This window comes from Oikopleura dioica, chromosome 2 (assembly GCF_907165135.1).
Source record: "Oikopleura dioica chromosome 2, OKI2018_I68_1.0, whole genome shotgun sequence".
Lineage (NCBI taxonomy): Eukaryota > Metazoa > Chordata > Appendicularia > Copelata > Oikopleuridae > Oikopleura > Oikopleura dioica.
In genome coordinates, this window is record NC_137292.1 from 676,852 (window position 1) to 692,507 (window position 15,656).

Here is a 15,656-nt window from a genome sequence, read left to right on the forward strand (position 1 = left end):
AGTTTAGTTACCTGAATTTTTGCTCGAAAACAAAGTTTTTTCTTTCTCTTTTTTGCTTCTTCGATAACCATAGCGAGTTATCTCTTATAGAGAAAAAAGGACTATTTTGAAGGAAAAACGAAAAAGCGCTTGTTGATAAAAGTCCTCGTCAGTGGTACTTGTTTGAGACTTTGACAGTTTGAATTCCGTCTTTCTTCTTTTTGAATGTCAGAAGCTCTGACACAACATAGTGAAATTAAAAAAAATTTCTAGCGAAATCGTCGCAAAAAAAACTCTCGAATCTCTAGTTCCTGGAATAAGCAAAAAGTCTCTAGATGGCGAAGCTTGACCGGCATTATTCTCATTTTGGCCTCACTCGTTTCATATTTTATCCCCGTTTTTTTGCAGTTGAAAAAAGTCGACAAATTTAAAGAGAAAAGAAGCAGTGCCTCAGAAGATGGGTAAAGGGAAGAAAGAAGACGATGCGGATCTCCGAAAGGAGGTCGAAATGACCGAGCACAAGGATTCGATTGAAAAAGTTGCCGAGCAGTTTGAGCTCGATTTGGAAAAAGGACTTACCGAGGAACAAGTTCTAGAGGTAAGAAATGGAAATTCAAAAGAAAAATGATTTTCGATGTTTTAATTTTGAAAGAAATTTCCTTCAAAAGAATTCTAGAGACGACTGCGCGACGGGTACAACGAGCTGACTCCCCCCGAAACGACGCCTGAATGGATCAAGTTCTGCATGAATCTTTTCGGTGGCTTCTCAACCCTTCTCTGGATCGGTTCCATTTTGTGCTTCATCGCTTACGGCTTCGAAGTCAATACTCAAGAAGAGCCTCTTCCCGATAATCTCTACCTTGGTTCTGTTTTGGCCGCTGTTGTTATTATTACTGGCGTTTTTCAGGCACGAGTTTAACTCTATTCAAAACAGACTTTTTCTTAACCTTTTCAAAACTCGAAAAAAGTACATGCAAGAATCTAAATCCGCCGCGATCATGGACAGCTTCAAAAACCTCGTGCCCCAGCAAGCCCTCGCCTTCCGAGACGGTGAAAAAACCTCCATCTCCGCTCGTGAACTCGTCCTTGGCGACATTGTCGAGGTCAAAGGAGGCGATCGAATTCCCGCTGACTTGCGAATCATCTCCGCTTCTTCCATGAAAGTCGACAACTCTTCGCTTACAGGCGAGTCTGAGCCCCAGCCGCGCGATGCTGAAGATTCCGAAGTGGAAGTCCTTGAGTCGAGAAATCTTGCGTTTTTCTCGACCAACTGTATTGAAGGATCCGCCCGGGGAATTGTCATCCGATGTGGTGATAATACTGTTATGGGTAGAATTGCTGCCCTTGCTTCCAACGTCGACTCTGGTGATACTCCCATCGCCCAGGTAACACTTCAAAAAAGACGCCCACACCCAAAGTTTTCAGGAAATCGAGCGATTCATCCACATCATCACCGCCGTCGCTGTCTTCCTCGGCGTCACCTTCTTCATCTTCGCCATGATCCTCGACTACACCGTCATCGAAGCCATCATCTTCCTCATCGGCATCATCGTCGCCAATGTCCCCGAAGGTCTCCTCGCTACTGTCACTGTCTGCCTGACTCTCACCGCCCAGCGAATGGCGAAAAAGAACTGCTTGGTCAAGAACCTCGAAGCTGTCGAAACTCTTGGCTCAACTTCTACCATTTGCTCCGACAAGACCGGAACATTGACGCAAAATCGAATGACAGTCGCTCACATGTGGTTCGATGATGAAATCAAGGAAGCGGATACTACTGAAGATCAAACTGGCGAAAACTGCGACTACAAAGATGCCCCTACTTGGAAATCTCTCGGCCGAACCGCTGCTCTTTGCAATCGAGCTGTCTTCCTTGCTGGCGAAGATGGGCCAATCCTAAAACGAGAAACTGCTGGAGACGCGTCTGAATCTGCCCTTCTCAAATGCTGCGAAATCATGATGGGTTCTGTCGAGGACTACCGAGCTGCGAACCCAAAGGTCTCCGAAATCCCCTTCAACTCTACAAACAAGTGGCAGCTTTCCATCCACGAAATCGAAGGCGAATCTCGACAACTGTTGGTCATGAAGGGAGCTCCAGAGCGAATTCTCTCCCGCTGCTCGAAAATTCTCATCAAAGGCAATGAACAGGCGATGAGCTCTGAGTGGGAGGAAAAATTCACGACTGCTTATGAAACTCTCGGTGGTATGGGTGAACGAGTCTTGGGTTTTGCTCACCTTTGGCTTGACGCTGATGCCTTCCCTAAAGGATTCAACTTCGACACAGACGCCATGAACTTTCCCAACGGAGATTTGGAAAATGATCCCAACAGGTACACACTCAGACTCTGCTACTCAAACTAACCTTTTGCTAGTGGTTTGACTTTTGTTGGTTTGATGTCGATGATCGACCCTCCTCGAGCTGCTGTGCCAGATGCTGTGGCCAAATGCCGATCTGCTGGTATCAAGGTCATCATGGTCACTGGTGATCATCCAATTACAGCAAAGGCGATTGCTGAATCCGTCGGAATCATTTCCGACAATTGTCAGACTGTCGACGACATCGCTGCCGAGCGAGGTTGTGCTGTCGAAGATGTTGATCCATCTGAAGCCCGAGCTAAGGTGAAATAATCAAGGAAGGGAGCTGTTACAAGGAATTTTAGGTTGTTCATGGAACTATGCTGAAAGACATGACAGACGAAGACATTGACAACATTCTCCGAAATCACGACGAAATCGTCTTTGCCCGAACCTCTCCCCAGCAGAAACTCATCATTGTCGACGGATGCCAGCGAGCCGGACAGGTTGTGGCTGTCACTGGTGATGGAGTCAATGATTCACCTGCGCTCAAAAAGGCTGATATCGGTGTTGCCATGGGTATTGCTGGATCAGTAACGGGTTGAAAAATTCGATGGAAAATTCACTTTATCTTCCTTGATTTTCAACCCGATCAAAGACGTTTCAAAACAAGCTGCCGATATGATTCTTCTGGACGACAACTTTGCCTCCATCGTCACTGGTGTCGAGGAAGGCCGACTTATTTTTGACAACTTGAAGAAATCCATCGCTTACACCCTTACTTCCAACATCCCAGAGATCACCCCCTTTTTGGTGTTTATGATGCTCCAGATACCATTGCCCCTTGGAACTGTTACGATCCTCTGCATTGATTTGGGAACTGATCTTCTTCCAGGAACATAGTTTAATTTTGATTGAACGATTCAATCATCAATTCATTATCAGATAGAACTAACATTATCAACATCAAATAAAAACTCCTAAAAGCGATTTCTTTTGCTTACGAAAAGGCAGAGTCTGACATCATGAAGCGAAACCCACGAAACAAGTTCACTGACAGACTTGTCAACGAGCGCCTTATCTCCATGGCATACGGTCAAATCGGTTTCATCCAAGCTCTCGCCGGCTTCGTCTGCTACGTCTGGATCATGCAAGACAACGGCTTCCACCCAACTGACCTCCTCGGCCTCCGATCCTTCTGGGACGACAAACATACTCAGGAAAGTGTTTTAAAAGACTCAACTTCTCAATGATCATTTCTCCAAAACGCTCAAACAGTCGGTCACGGATTCCTACGGCCAGCAATGGGCGTACTCTCAGCGAAAGATCCTCGAGTTCACTTGCCACACCATGTTCTTCACCGCGATCGTCATCGTCCAGTGGGCAGATGTGATCATTTGCAAGACCCGACGACTTTCTCTTTTCAAGCAGGGAATCCTGGAGAACCGCGTTCTCATCTACGGCCTCATCGAAGAAACTATCCTCGCTACTTTCTTGGCCTACACTCCCGGAACTGATGTTCTTCGAATGTATCCTCTTGAGTGGCTTTGGTGGCTCATTCCTATGGTAAACCTGAGTCAACTGACAGGCATAAAGATAACAATTTTCAGCCATTTTCATTGATCATCTTCCTCTACGATGAAATCCGAAAGTTCCTCATCCGAAGAAATCCTGGCGGATGGGTCGAAAACGAAACTTATTATTAAACTAACCGATTAACTGTTTTTATAATTTGTTTTATAATGTTAGAATTTCCTGTGTAAATAAAGATCTTGACGAAAGAAACCAAATGAGAAGAAGAATTTTTGAATCCTTCTTTTTCTTTGTTTTAAGTGAATAGTTACTGTATTGTATTTTGGCATGAGAGATCAGCGCAGTTGAAGAACACCGAAATGGAGTGAGCAGTTTCTGTTTAAAAATAGTGACTGAGGAATGAAAAAATAAGCAGTTCTTATCCTTCTGGGAAGTGAGTATGTACAGCTTGAAAAGAGGAAGGATGAATGATTATTGCTAGGTGGTGGAAATAGAAACTTAGAATAGTATTCGGCTGAGAAGGTAAAACTTGTCGGCTAGACCGGTGATTTTAACCTGTTTACGCGTCACGACCATTTCTAGGGCCGATTTCCTTTTTGGCCATAAATTGGTCGATATGCGCAGACAGGTTAAATTAGATATAAAAAGGCGAGTGAAGAGAGCAAATGTACAAAGTATGGCGTTTTATCAGGATCCTCATTCTACATTTTTAAGGGTCTGAAAGTATATAAATAAAAAGTGTCGATTTGTTCTATTTTTCTTCATGTCAGTTGTCTGCTTTTTGAACAGGCGGGCTCAAGCTTATGCGTTCCTCCGCGTAGACGGTCGAATCGGCGAATTGCTCAACGTCGGGAAGTGCTCCTTCTTGCCTGTTGCCGCGTTGCTTGACACAGTGAAGCACGGAGAGGGTCATGGAAACGAGGATAAGGAGGGGGATGAAGATTGAAGTTGAACGCACGGCTACTTCGGCTTCGTTTCTAAATTTAAATCAATGTCTGGTAATATCTGGTTATCTTACCTGGGTTGTAGGCCTTGAACATGGGTTGTATTGAAATAATAAAATCTTTTCGTTTTCGTCGGAATCGCATGATATCCGAGGAAATTCTTGTGTCTCTTCGTCTCTGGGCAATTTTCGTAGCTGATTTCAGTCGTGGAAGTGTTCTTTGGGCATAGATTTGTGACTTCGATAGGCTTGGAAATTGAAACGCGCCACAGATCGTGCGCCAGGCGATGGGAACACTTGGAGAATTGATCGAGAAGGTCGAATTTTTGGCAGCCGGATTGGGTGCGGCCGCCGTCAGGCCAGATGTCCAAGTGGCCGATGTTTTCGAAGACGCCGAAGCCAAATGCGTTTGTGTGGATCACTGAGGAACGGATGAAAAGCTGCTTCGAAGAATGCTAAAGCAATGAAAAACTTACCAGAAACAAACTTAGCGTCCGTTGGATCGAGTCTGGAATCAACTGGAGCCGCTTGATCCTTGAAAATCTCCACTTGTACCGGCTTGTCTTCATAAAACTGAGCTAAAAACGAAAAATGATCTCATTGCGTCTCTTTGTTTGATTTTACCTTGAAATTCTTTGAACCAAGCTTTGATATCAAAGTTCTCAAATCCTTCGCTCCAGGAAGAAAAGCTCGATGAAGAATCGCTTGAATTGTCTTCTGGCGCGAGGGTGGTTGTAGAAGGCTGAAGCGGCTCAGGCTTACTGTATAATTTGAAGGCTTCGTCGCTGATGAAATATGGACCAGCCGGATCAAGTCCGTCGATTCGGTCGACTTCGAAGCTGCCGTTCGAGATGGTGCGGAGCCAGAAGCCTGCCTGGCCGCAGACGTGGGAGCCAAGGCTGTGGCCGACCAGGTGAATCTTCAGCGAGGGGTTTTTGAGCTTTACGTCGTAGAGAAATTTACCCAAAAGGCGGCCCGCAACTAAATCTACCTCAAAAAGAGCTTTTTAACTAACTTTACCTTGCGTATTTGTCGCAGCTCTTCCATAGTTCCAAAAGTCCTCAGCACCATTACTCCAGTCGAACTCCAAAACGCTCGGAGGTCGAGAAAGGTTGAAGAGATCAGCTCTAGCAGGCTCAGTCCACCGGGTCGTTTCACCGTTGTCCATTGAATCGACGAAACCGTGGGTAAAGACGACCAGTTTCTCGGGAAAGTCCGTTTTTTGAATAAATTTTTCAGTGCCGTTTGTCCAGTAATCGCTTTTTGAAAGGATATTTATAAAGAAAAGAACTGACAGCTGCGCTCGGCGACCTGTGTAGATACCTGAGTCAGGGTTTGTTAAACCTGTAGGACCCAGTCTCAGATCGCCGTGCTCAGACTGACAGTATTCAAGACTGTATCTAAATCCTTTCCTAAGAACTTCATACTTCTGCGTTTCGTTTTGCCTTTCCTTCGTATAATAGAAAAACTTGGGCTGGATCACTTTGGGACTGTCAGGTTCACACTTCCAGAAGCTAGAATCGAACGAGCCGATTCCAAACTCCGAGAAGTCGACTGTCCCATTCCACTCGCAGAATAATCGCTCGGCAGTGTCGAGGACATTTCGCGAAGTGAGACAACTCAGGCAGAGAGCAGGCAGGAGCGAGAACTCGAGCCAGGGACGCATCGTCACGTGAAATTAGGACAAATCATTTCTGAAAAGAAAACAGGGGTTATTTTTAACATTCCAAATTGAAGCTAATAAATAAGCACAGAGAGTGATAATAAAGTCCTAATATCCCGCACTCGAAAATCTCTACTGAAACCTGAGTCAGGGTTCTGAAACGCGATTGTCGATTTTATAAATTATGATTTGACATAAAAAATAATCGCAATTGTTTCTCAAGGTGCGCAATCACAGCTCACAAGTGGGCCTGGTGATTGACGACAGTGTATCATCACGAAATCTATCAAATTTTTGATAAAAGTAACTGCTTTTCGGGGGTGACGGCGGGAGTGAGTCTTTGTAAAGATTGAGTCTTTTTGTAAAGACTCATTCCCGCCGTCACCGCGCGGTATCGGCGGGAGTGTGTCTTTGTTCTAGAAACTTTTTCAACTTGAAAATATAGTCGAAGCGGTAAACGTATAACCCGTTTTATCAATGAATTTTCTCTAAGACAAGCGCGGAGCGCACAAACGGTCAGAAAATGGTTTGAAATGTCATTTTCAAGTTGACTTTTAGGTTATTCCTTCATGTTAAATAAGGAACTGATGAATAGAAATGATTCAGAAGAGACAACAAATTTTTTTCTAGAGACGTAAACAATTGCTCGAAAAAGACTCAGTCTTTTATTTTTCTAAAAAAAAGACTCACTGCCCGAAGAAAAAGACTGAGTCTTTGCGCGAAGACTCAGTCTTTACAAAGACTCACTCCCGCCGTCAACCCTTTTCGGACATCATTATTCTCTATCTATCTTTATGTCTTCTCTATCTTTTTTGCTTCAGTTGAACATTCCTTCCTACACTCTCATACTGTACAAATTAACTTTTACGATCGAATGAAAAAAATCAGACAAAAGCTTGGCTAAACAGATCTTTTTCTCCAAGATAAGTAAAATCATCATGAGTGTGCTTGTAGGAATTACCCTCTAAAAGAAAATGAGTCTGCAAGTTTTTGCAACATCTTTTCTGTTCTCTCAATTTGAAAAGGGTTGACATTGGATTGGCCCTCTCTCTCTCTTTCGATTTGAATGGCAATCACGCCATATCACCTCAAAATGGTGCCACAAAAAGGAATAATCGATTTATTTCGAAAAGCAAAAATATTTCGCAAAAGAACCCATAACGGCTGAAATTGAACAACTCCTGAATCGATGAAAAAAATAAATTCTTTGAAAATTTTCTCTGTTGAAAAAAAATGAATTCAAATGATCCTCGTGGTTGTATTTTTCCTCTCCTAAAAGAGCCCTGTCACTCAAAATAGCCGATTAGGTGGCCACAGATCACTCGGCTTAATCTAATTTTTGTGCTTTGTGTTTTCAACCTCTGTGGTCTCCTACTGCTGTATTTGCCCGGATGGGCTTGAAAACCACATGGGCAAAGGGGATCATCCGCTTGGGAAACGGGATTAAAACAATAGGACAGATTTAATTAAATATTCTTCCCCTGGGAGCACCAAATCAAACGAAATCTCCCGAAATCAAGCTTATTCGGAAATTCGTTGAAAATAAAAAATGCATGAATTTCAAGATAAAGAATATTTTTTATTCTTCTTTTTCCAGCTTTGCCTTCATACTCTCGTAGTACTTTAAGTCGCGATCAGACACCGAGCTCTTTATCCTCTTCAAAGCGCGCTCAAAGTGGCTCATCGTGACGAAAACCTCTTCTTCCTTGTTTTCGCTCTTCTCTACCTCCATCTTTTCCTCTTCAAAAACATGATTTGATGAAAGGAGCAGTTCTTTTGCGGCGATCGGAAATGAGAGTTTAATTTTCAAAAATCGATTTATAACCTCGTTTTTCTCCGGCTCTTGGCGCAGGTTCAGTATCAATGTACTCAACGTTGTAAATTATTTAATGAAGATAATAAAGGACAATTCATTAAGCAACCTCAACTAGAGGATCTCGAGTTACAAGTTAAAGAGCAGCCGCATGCGGCTGGCTTCGATAAACTAGGTGAAAAACCTGACTCAGGGTTCGAAACAGTCAATAAAAAGCCGCACAACGGTATGAACAAAATCGAAGACGCTCCGCGGCTTTTTATTTAACTCTTTTGAATCCTGACTCAGGTTTTTCACCCAGATTGCCGAAGCTAGCCGCATGCGGCTTCGAGAACAAGAATAAAGCCGCGCTTCGCGCGTTTTTGATATTTTAACAGCTCGAAGCCGCAAGCGGCTTCTCGATTTGAATTTTTTAAAACAAGATTTGAGGAAATACTTCTAATATTAATTAAACTCGTATCAGTGCTGCTTCTCTCACAAGCGCAGTTGCATCGGCGCCGGAATAATTGACAGTTTTGTCGATAATCGCATCCAAGTCAACATCACTTCCAAAAGGCGGCTTCACACCGTTTCTCGTTACTTTCAAAATGATTTGCTTGATGTCTTCTTTGGAAGGAAGACCGACGTAGACGGTTTTGTCGAGACGGCCAGGGCGCAACACGGCGGGATCGATGATTTCGTACCGATTTGTTGCGGCGATGATGTAGACGTCTTTTCGGTCTTCTAGGCCGTCGAGTTCTGTTAACAATTGATTCACTTTTGGCGGTTGTTTTATTTTGAAAATAAATGGAAATTAAATACATTTTGATCGGATATGTTAAAAGAGAGAGAGGTTTTGGTTTGTCATTTTATCAATCAACAGATAGAAGGAAGGGTGTTGATAATCTGAATTTCAGAAGATAGAAGTTTTCTAGCACTAAAAAATCTTGATTCAGGTGCATTTTCTATTCTCGATGTGCTTCTTTGATATTCGAGTCTTTCATTTCATTAAAAAAGCTATTCAACTAAAAATTTAAGCGAGCGAGCATTTTCACTTGTAAAAACAGAAGTTTCATTTTGTTCTTTTCGAATCTCAACTGACAATTGCTCCTTTTATACGAAAAATCTCACCTGTTGATCAACCTGATTTTTTATCAGTAAAAATAATCGACCCAGTTCCCAGCTTTATTTCTAGGTCAACCTGATTCTCATCTATTCTCTCCCCCTTTCTGTCACGAAAAGAAACCGTTTTCCTATTCTGGTCGCTCCCGAGTTCGCCCCTTCTGCTCTTCTGGGCGTCAGTGCGTCGATTTCATCAAAGAATATAACACACGGCTTAAAAGTAGCGTAAATTATTAATGAAAATGTATTCTGAGCCGCTTTGAGAAACAAAATTCTCCATCAAAGTCAGAATCTTAGATGTTATAGGTTCGCAAAGATCACTGCCATTTCGCAGCCTTCACTTTTCGAGGCCAAATTGAAAGAAATCGTCAAGGCCGAATTATTACCTTGGAAGACCTGGCGCGGGTGAAAACTGATCGGACCGCGCGTTCTGATTCTCCGACGTACATGTTCAAAAGCTCTGGGCCTTTGACGGAGATGAAGTTTAGGCCGGATTCATTCGCGATTGCTTTTGCTAGAAGAGTCTTTCCGCATCCTAAACAAGTGAAAATTAACGAAAATAATGGTCAATGTACCTGGTGGGCCAGTGAGCAAAACGCCACTCGGTCGACTCAGACCAAGCCTCTCAAATTGCCTTGGATTTCTGATCGGCGCTAGAATCGACATCGACAGCTCTTCTCTAATCTTTTCCAGGGCACCAACATCATCCCAAGTTGTATCAGGGACTGTAGCGAAACCTTCTCGTTTAGCGCTTGGAACGACTTTTTTCAGAGCCTTTTGGAAGTCGCCTAATTCGATTGACATTGACTCTTTTTTGGGATTCGTGAACACCATAATTTCAGTCTTGATTTTAAGATTTTAATAAAAAATTATTCCCGAGCACCTGATTAAATGATACTTAAAGTAAAAGTACTAGGATTACCAAACGGTCTATTAAATCCCCTTCCTAAAACATCGTCCGACAAATCAATCTCTTTCCATCTCTCCCAAGCGCTCTCTCTATTGAACTTTTTCTCTTCTCCAGTTTCATTTTCTGCTTGACAAATTCTATCGATAGCTTCCTGGGCCGCTTCCCGAGCGAGTGCATCTAAATCGGCTGCGACATAGCCGGGCGTCAGGCGCGCCAAGAGACGCAGCTCACAATTTGCTGAAGTAAACGGTTTAAAAAGCGCCGCTTTAATAATTTGATAAGTTCACGACGTCGATTCCTCACCCGATAATTTCAAATCCTTGCACACAACCTGCATCACCGCCAGTCGTTCTTTTTCACTTGGAATTCCAATCGCTATTTCTTGATCGAATCTTCCAGCTCTTCTCAGCGAGCTGTCGATGTTCTCCACTTTACTGGTCGCCCCTAGCACTAGAATTTCATTGCTATCGACGTCGTCCATGCACGTCAGAAGCTGGGCAATGATTCGATTCGACATTTCTTTCGTGTTTTCATCTCTTGACGAGCAAATCGCATCGAGCTCGTCGAGGAAGATTATACAGGGCGCGTTTTCTTTCGCGTTTTCGAACAATTGTCTGATCTGGGCTTGAAAACCTGCGTAGAAACCTGAGTCAGGGCTTTAGAAGCCACCACGCGCGACTTATTTTATCTAGCAAGCGGCTTCTCTAACCATGACACAGGTTTGTTCATGGGTTTTCAAGCCCAGTATCTGATATTCTTCTCTGAGCCGCCACTGACGCCCGAGACGAGTTCTGGCGTACTGACTGAAATCATCTTGACTTGAATCTCGCCCGCAGAACTTTTGCACAAAAGCGTTTTCCCGGCGCCAGGTGCCCCGTGCACTAGAATGCCGCTCGGTGGCCGGACGCCAAGAGTCGCGTAAATTCGCGGCTCGTGGAGGTGCATCATTTGCCGCAGAATCGTTTCTTTTGGTTCTGATAAGCCGCCGACAGATGAGAATGTTTCTTCGGGGACTTCGGCGGAGAATCGGTCGATTTTGTCTTTTCTGAGGCGGCGCAGTTTTGAGATTGGCGCTTGATCCTATAAAAGTCTTAATAGGTATCATCATGATACTATCATGTTATAGACGATCATCTAATAATCACTCATCAAGTCGATATTATTTGATATTTTATCATTTACAAAGACGCGCTTTTTTTAAGGTGGGCCAAGTTATTTCTTCCACTTTTTCATTTTAATACCCGGACCACCATATATAATTCGAATCAGCGAAAAAAATCTCGAAACTTGACCTTTTTATTTTCTCGAAAATCACTTCCGGTTGCGATTCTAGAGCCGGAAGTTGAATAAATTTAGGAGTTACGGTAAAGTGTGACCTATCAAATTGATGCTCAGAAGATTCGGAGTCGTTTCATCATCAATTCACTAGAAAAAACAATCCCAATCTCGATCAAACCGACCGGTAAAACTATGAAAAGAGGCATAAATTGATGATTTTTTTTTCTATTTTTACCGGCTGGTATGACCGCGGTTTGCTAAAATTCCTTCTTTATATGAATAAAGATGTTCTAAGCTTCAATTTGATATGCTAAATATATGCTATTCACATAAATTTCGGCAACTTCCGGCTCTAGAATCGCGACCGGAAGTGATTTTCGAGAAACAAAAAAGGTCAAATTACGAGATTTTTTTCACTGATTCTAAATATATATAGTTATCCGGGTATTAAAATGAAAAAGTGGGAGAAATAACTTGGCCCACCTTAAAAAAAGCGCGTCAAAGGTATATGTCCGGTCGTTGACATAAGCTTTAGTCGAGGTAGAAATTTATATTCGTAGCGAAAGGCTGATTAAATTCGTTTTCTCCAAAAATTTAATCTTGATTTACGGTTTCCAATTGCCGTTACTAAAATGCCACTTCAAGGTTTCAAAATTATCGAAATTCTACTTTTTATCCCGAAAAACAAACCTCAAAATCATCGTCGTCGCTTTTCTCCTTTCTTTTTCGATCCAGACTGACGGGAGTTCCATTTGTCATTTTATTGACCCTAGAAAACTCAATGACCAACGCGATCAACAACCTGATCTTACGCTTTCGGAGTGCCTCGATACTGATTCTGCAGAATTCCATTCATATTCGCCCCAACATCTGCCGACGCTTGAGCTGCTCGAATTTGTGCCATTAGACGGGGCCCGTGTTTACTCCACACTTCTTTGACTTGTTTCCGGAAGACGTTTTCTTTCACGCGCTGAAGTTTTCTGTTGTTGTTTCTGATCGTTTCATGGTCCAAATCGGGCGAGAACTTGCCTTTCTCCGCGAGAATTTCTTCGATTCCAGTCAAAATCTCGCGCTCATGCATTCTTATAGATATAATTTGTTAATTCCACGATTTAGCCGAGAGAAACCCGATTTTAAAGGATGGAAAAGGGGCAGTGATTTACAAGCAGCTTCCTGAGAAATTCTAGCAGTTCTCAGCAAATAAATAATTGTCGCTCTTGTACTTCTTGTATCGCTTCTCAACGAGCCCCTTCATCTTTTCCAGATCTTCTTTTGCAGTCAATTTTACCAAGCAGTTGAAATCCTGATCTTCGCATCTTTGTTCAAACTCTTTATATACCTCTCGCGCTTTCTTGAAGTCATCGAAGTGTTTCCAAGTATACAAGTCCATCAAGTGGTAGCGAATCTTCAGGGAGATGTTGACGAGGAAATGATCGTCTAAGGGGAGGTCGAGGGCGAGTGCGTTTTTCGCGTGCTTGATAAGCTGTTGATTTGGAAGCTTTTTCTTGCCGAAGATAATCACTCGTTGGATGTTAATCAGGAGCTGTCGGTCACGATCGGGGGAAGATTCAAGCTCGGAGAGGACGGTCACGGATTTCTAATTTACAAGGGGTAGATAGAAGGAGAGAATAAAGACAAACCTGTAAGTTTGCTAGATTTTTCGACGCTTTGGCACGTTCGGCAAACTCGACAACTTCTTGAAAGACGTATTCGGGGCCGATGCACTTGGTCAGTCCTGGCGGATGAGCCAAGAAACGGGGGATGAAGTTAGATTCGATGTCTACAATTTCAAGCTGCAAGAAGAGCTCTGAATTCGGCGGGACTTTCGGAGGAACGCCGATCTTTCCAAACGCTTTTTCAGGAGAAATGATCGCGTAGCAAGAGTCGCCGAGGGATAGTTGAAGAAGGCAGGAAACGAGGCCCGGGAGTTCTTGCTGGCCGACTCGATATTTCGAAGGACTAGAATTCTAGTTTACAAAAAGGTAGAATGATACTGGAAAAGTGGCTGGGCTGGGGTCCTACCTTGATGTGAAAGTGGTATCAAAGGGTTTTTTCTCATCAAAATCGCTTTCGAGAAAGAATGAAATGTGGTAAAAAATAGTGATGCACGAGTCTGGAATTATGTCTTCTGGAACACCTCCGAGCGCCTTCGCTTCTGCTTCAAAGATCTCTTTGACAGTGCGTCCTTTTCCATCATTCGCAGGATTTTTTTCCATGAGTACTTCTGGCGCGACTCTTTCGCATCTTTCACGCAGCTTTTCTGATCGCCTCATAGTGTTCTTATAATAGACCTGTCTGTTGGGGATCGAATACATTCAAATCAGAGACTTTTAATTTGATTCTTTGTTGAGATTTATTTCGACGATTTTCTATCCGTAAAGAAGCACATTGCAGGGAACAAAAAATAATTAGAATGTGTACTCGGCTACCTGTGTTGAAAACCTGAGTCAGGGTCTGAGAGAGGGTTATTAAGATCTTTCAGACCCTGACTCAGGTTTTCAACACAGGTTGCCGAGCCCAGATTCGAATGTTCGTAAAATACATATTGATAAAGTGAACATAATTATTAACGGTACGAGGAAAGAGCGGTAAATGTAACTGAACGAGCTGTAGATTTGTAACAAAATGCATAACTGAAAAAGATTCTTGAAAATTTGAAATTCTATGAATTCTTCTTTGGGAAGATGGCGCCGCGGAACTTGAAGATTTCGCCCTTTTTTATTAAGAATAGCTTGTTAGATCGGCGACACTTTCTATCGTCTTTTTCCAGCGGAAGATGTCGCCGAGATCGTCGTAAGTGATCAGGGAGCGGTCGCCTTCGACATACTCGATTCCGCAGATTCGATCCTAAAAGGGTGTCGTAAGCGCCTTCTCTCGTTAGTACCTTGTGTTTTCCCTGTTTCAAATCTTGAAACAATGTTCTATCGCTCAATCTGTAAATCTGCGTTGATCTACTGCCAGTGATACTGAAGAAATCCTTCCCAAGAAGCTTCACTCTTTGTTCGAAGTCGCCCAAGCTGTCTTTTCCCCAGAAACCTGAAAATGAGACTCAATTTATGAAACAGGCCCAATAAAATCGTTCTAAAAATTGTCAGAAAAGTTGCTCACCAAGTTCGATGGAGTCAAATTGTTCAAGCTCGTCCTTGTCGCTTTTCTTTCGGTAAAAGAAGATGTTCGGCGTTTTGGACGCGAATCGCCCTTGAAGTCGAACTCTGGCCCAGGAGTTGCACTCATACTTGCACAAGGAGGTAAAAGAGATGTAGTCGTCCGATGGGCCCCAGAAGATCGAGTTTGGGTACGATGCATCTAGGGGATCATGTAATTTTTTACGAAAAAATTGCCTCTTACCGAGTGAGTCTTCAACTTGTGCAGTATATAAAGGTCTCATGTAGTTCCGTAGATCATAAACGCTCATCGCATTTTGACGCTTTTCATTTTCGTGTGTGATCGCAAAAAGTGCTCCGGATCGAGAAAACTTGACGGAATTGATCTTCGGCGGGTAGACTCGCTGTCGATTTTCCTGTTGCGCTCCGTGGGAAAGATCGATGATGTCGTTTCCAGAACGAAAGTCGAGCGAGTAGACGCCGGCGTAACCGGCTAAGAGGCCGAGGTTTCCGTCGGGCGAGACGGAAGAAGCCATGAAGTTGAGTCGGCATTGAGAGAAAGAGGTGAGATCGATTTTTCTGTTGAAGCAGAGCGCAGTCGGGTCCCAGCGATGGTAGTACAGGTTCGACTGGAAGATAGGGATTTTCAAAAATAAAAAATGGAAATTTAGGTTTTTTTAGTTTTAGTTTTGTTTTGAAAATCCGTGGCAAAGAGTGAAAATAGTCGCCAATCCATTCCATGTTCAAGACGCAGATGCTTCCTTCTTCAGTCGGCGAAATATTGACTCTTGCGCAGAAAGAAGGTTTGTCGAAACGCGTTGTTTTCATCAAATTCAGCCTCCCACAGGTCGTGCCTAAAAAGGATGAAGAAGATGAAATTGAGGAGAGCAAGTACCGATGACGAGGATATCTGATGTCGGCTTCATGGTCGATTGAGTGAAGGAAATTTCTTCAAACATAAGTTGATTCGTTTCATGAGCTTTTTGGAACCTGAAGTTGTGATCGAAAATCTTTTATACGGTCAAAATTATTTATTTGAA

At 43.1% G+C, this 15,656-nt stretch overlaps 5 protein-coding genes across 5 annotated transcripts; 1 reads left to right on the forward strand and 4 right to left on the reverse strand.

The window, feature by feature from the left end:
- Window positions 1–391: 391 nt before the first annotated feature.
- Window positions 392–4,045, forward strand: LOC145696158 (sodium/potassium-transporting ATPase subunit alpha-3-like; the record flags this gene model as incomplete). The annotated part of the gene is given in 9 exon segments (XM_081773152.1): window positions 392–577; window positions 656–886; window positions 948–1,364; window positions 1,405–2,595; window positions 2,637–2,871; window positions 2,930–3,164; window positions 3,257–3,497; window positions 3,550–3,837; window positions 3,882–4,045. Coding segments are annotated over 9 exon segments (3,120 nt in total), but the record flags the coding sequence as incomplete, so codon positions are not given.
- A 59-nt stretch (window positions 4,046–4,104) lies between these two features.
- LOC145696160 (endothelial lipase-like) lies at window positions 4,105–6,413 on the reverse strand. Its single transcript, XM_081773153.1, has 5 exons — window positions 5,768–6,413; window positions 5,372–5,728; window positions 5,224–5,325; window positions 4,823–5,168; window positions 4,105–4,781 (listed from the first exon to the last, which is right to left on the reverse strand). The coding sequence occupies exons 1-5, from the start codon at window positions 6,411–6,413 to the stop codon at window positions 4,571–4,573; spliced, it is 1,662 nt and encodes a 553-aa protein (XP_081629279.1). The 3' UTR covers window positions 4,105–4,570.
- Window positions 6,414–7,425: 1,012 nt separating this feature from the next.
- On the reverse strand, window positions 7,426–12,620 carry LOC145696161 (nuclear valosin-containing protein-like). The gene is made up of 10 exons (XM_081773154.1): window positions 12,325–12,620; window positions 12,203–12,281; window positions 10,990–11,314; window positions 10,538–10,855; window positions 10,278–10,471; window positions 9,900–10,167; window positions 9,711–9,859; window positions 9,456–9,537; window positions 8,678–8,979; window positions 7,426–8,148 (listed from the first exon to the last, which is right to left on the reverse strand). The coding sequence occupies exons 1-10, from the start codon at window positions 12,591–12,593 to the stop codon at window positions 7,990–7,992; spliced, it is 2,145 nt and encodes a 714-aa protein (XP_081629280.1). The 5' UTR covers window positions 12,594–12,620; the 3' UTR covers window positions 7,426–7,989.
- A 37-nt stretch (window positions 12,621–12,657) lies between these two features.
- LOC145696299 (uncharacterized) lies at window positions 12,658–13,801 on the reverse strand. The gene is made up of 3 exons (XM_081773312.1): window positions 13,535–13,801; window positions 13,153–13,471; window positions 12,658–13,109 (listed from the first exon to the last, which is right to left on the reverse strand). Exons 1-3 carry the CDS (start codon window positions 13,783–13,785, stop codon window positions 12,696–12,698), a joined length of 984 nt encoding a protein of 327 aa, XP_081629438.1. The 5' UTR covers window positions 13,786–13,801; the 3' UTR covers window positions 12,658–12,695.
- A 51-nt stretch (window positions 13,802–13,852) lies between these two features.
- LOC145697045 (uncharacterized) lies at window positions 13,853–15,269 on the reverse strand. Its single transcript, XM_081774181.1, has 4 exons — window positions 14,861–15,269; window positions 14,621–14,818; window positions 14,397–14,548; window positions 13,853–14,359 (listed from the first exon to the last, which is right to left on the reverse strand). The coding sequence occupies exons 1-4, from the start codon at window positions 15,150–15,152 to the stop codon at window positions 14,234–14,236; spliced, it is 768 nt and encodes a 255-aa protein (XP_081630307.1). The 5' UTR covers window positions 15,153–15,269; the 3' UTR covers window positions 13,853–14,233.
- Window positions 15,270–15,656: the final 387 nt, after the last annotated feature.

Coding starts and splice junctions, on each gene's coding strand:
- LOC145697045 (XM_081774181.1), bottom strand. CDS start 15,152: ATGGCTTCTTCCGTCTCGCCCGACGGAAACCTCGGCCTCTTAGCCGGT. Junction 14,819..14,860: donor ACAAGTTGAAGACTCACTCG/GTAAGAGGCAAT, acceptor ATGATCCCCTAG/ATGCATCGTACCCAAACTCG. Junction 14,360..14,396: donor TGAAACAGGGAAAACACAAG/GTACTAACGAGA, acceptor ACACCCTTTTAG/GATCGAATCTGCGGAATCGA.
- LOC145696161 (XM_081773154.1), bottom strand. CDS start 12,593: ATGCATGAGCGCGAGATTTTGACTGGAATCGAAGAAATTCTCGCGGAG. Junction 11,315..12,202: donor GCGACGACGATGATTTTGAG/GTTTGTTTTTCG, acceptor AGACTTTTATAG/GATCAAGCGCCAATCTCAAA. Junction 10,168..10,277: donor AGATTGATTTGTCGGACGAT/GTTTTAGGAAGG, acceptor CTTAAAATCAAG/ACTGAAATTATGGTGTTCAC.
- LOC145696160 (XM_081773153.1), bottom strand. CDS start 6,413: ATGCGTCCCTGGCTCGAGTTCTCGCTCCTGCCTGCTCTCTGCCTGAGT. Junction 5,729..5,767: donor AGCTGCGACAAATACGCAAG/GTAAAGTTAGTT, acceptor AGGTAGATTTAG/TTGCGGGCCGCCTTTTGGGT. Junction 5,326..5,371: donor TTGGTTCAAAGAATTTCAAG/GTAAAATCAAAC, acceptor TTTCGTTTTTAG/CTCAGTTTTATGAAGACAAG.
- LOC145696299 (XM_081773312.1), bottom strand. CDS start 13,785: ATGAGGCGATCAGAAAAGCTGCGTGAAAGATGCGAAAGAGTCGCGCCA. Junction 13,472..13,534: donor GATACCACTTTCACATCAAG/GTAGGACCCCAG, acceptor CTAGAATTCTAG/TCCTTCGAAATATCGAGTCG. Junction 13,110..13,152: donor AAAATCTAGCAAACTTACAG/GTTTGTCTTTAT, acceptor CTTGTAAATTAG/AAATCCGTGACCGTCCTCTC.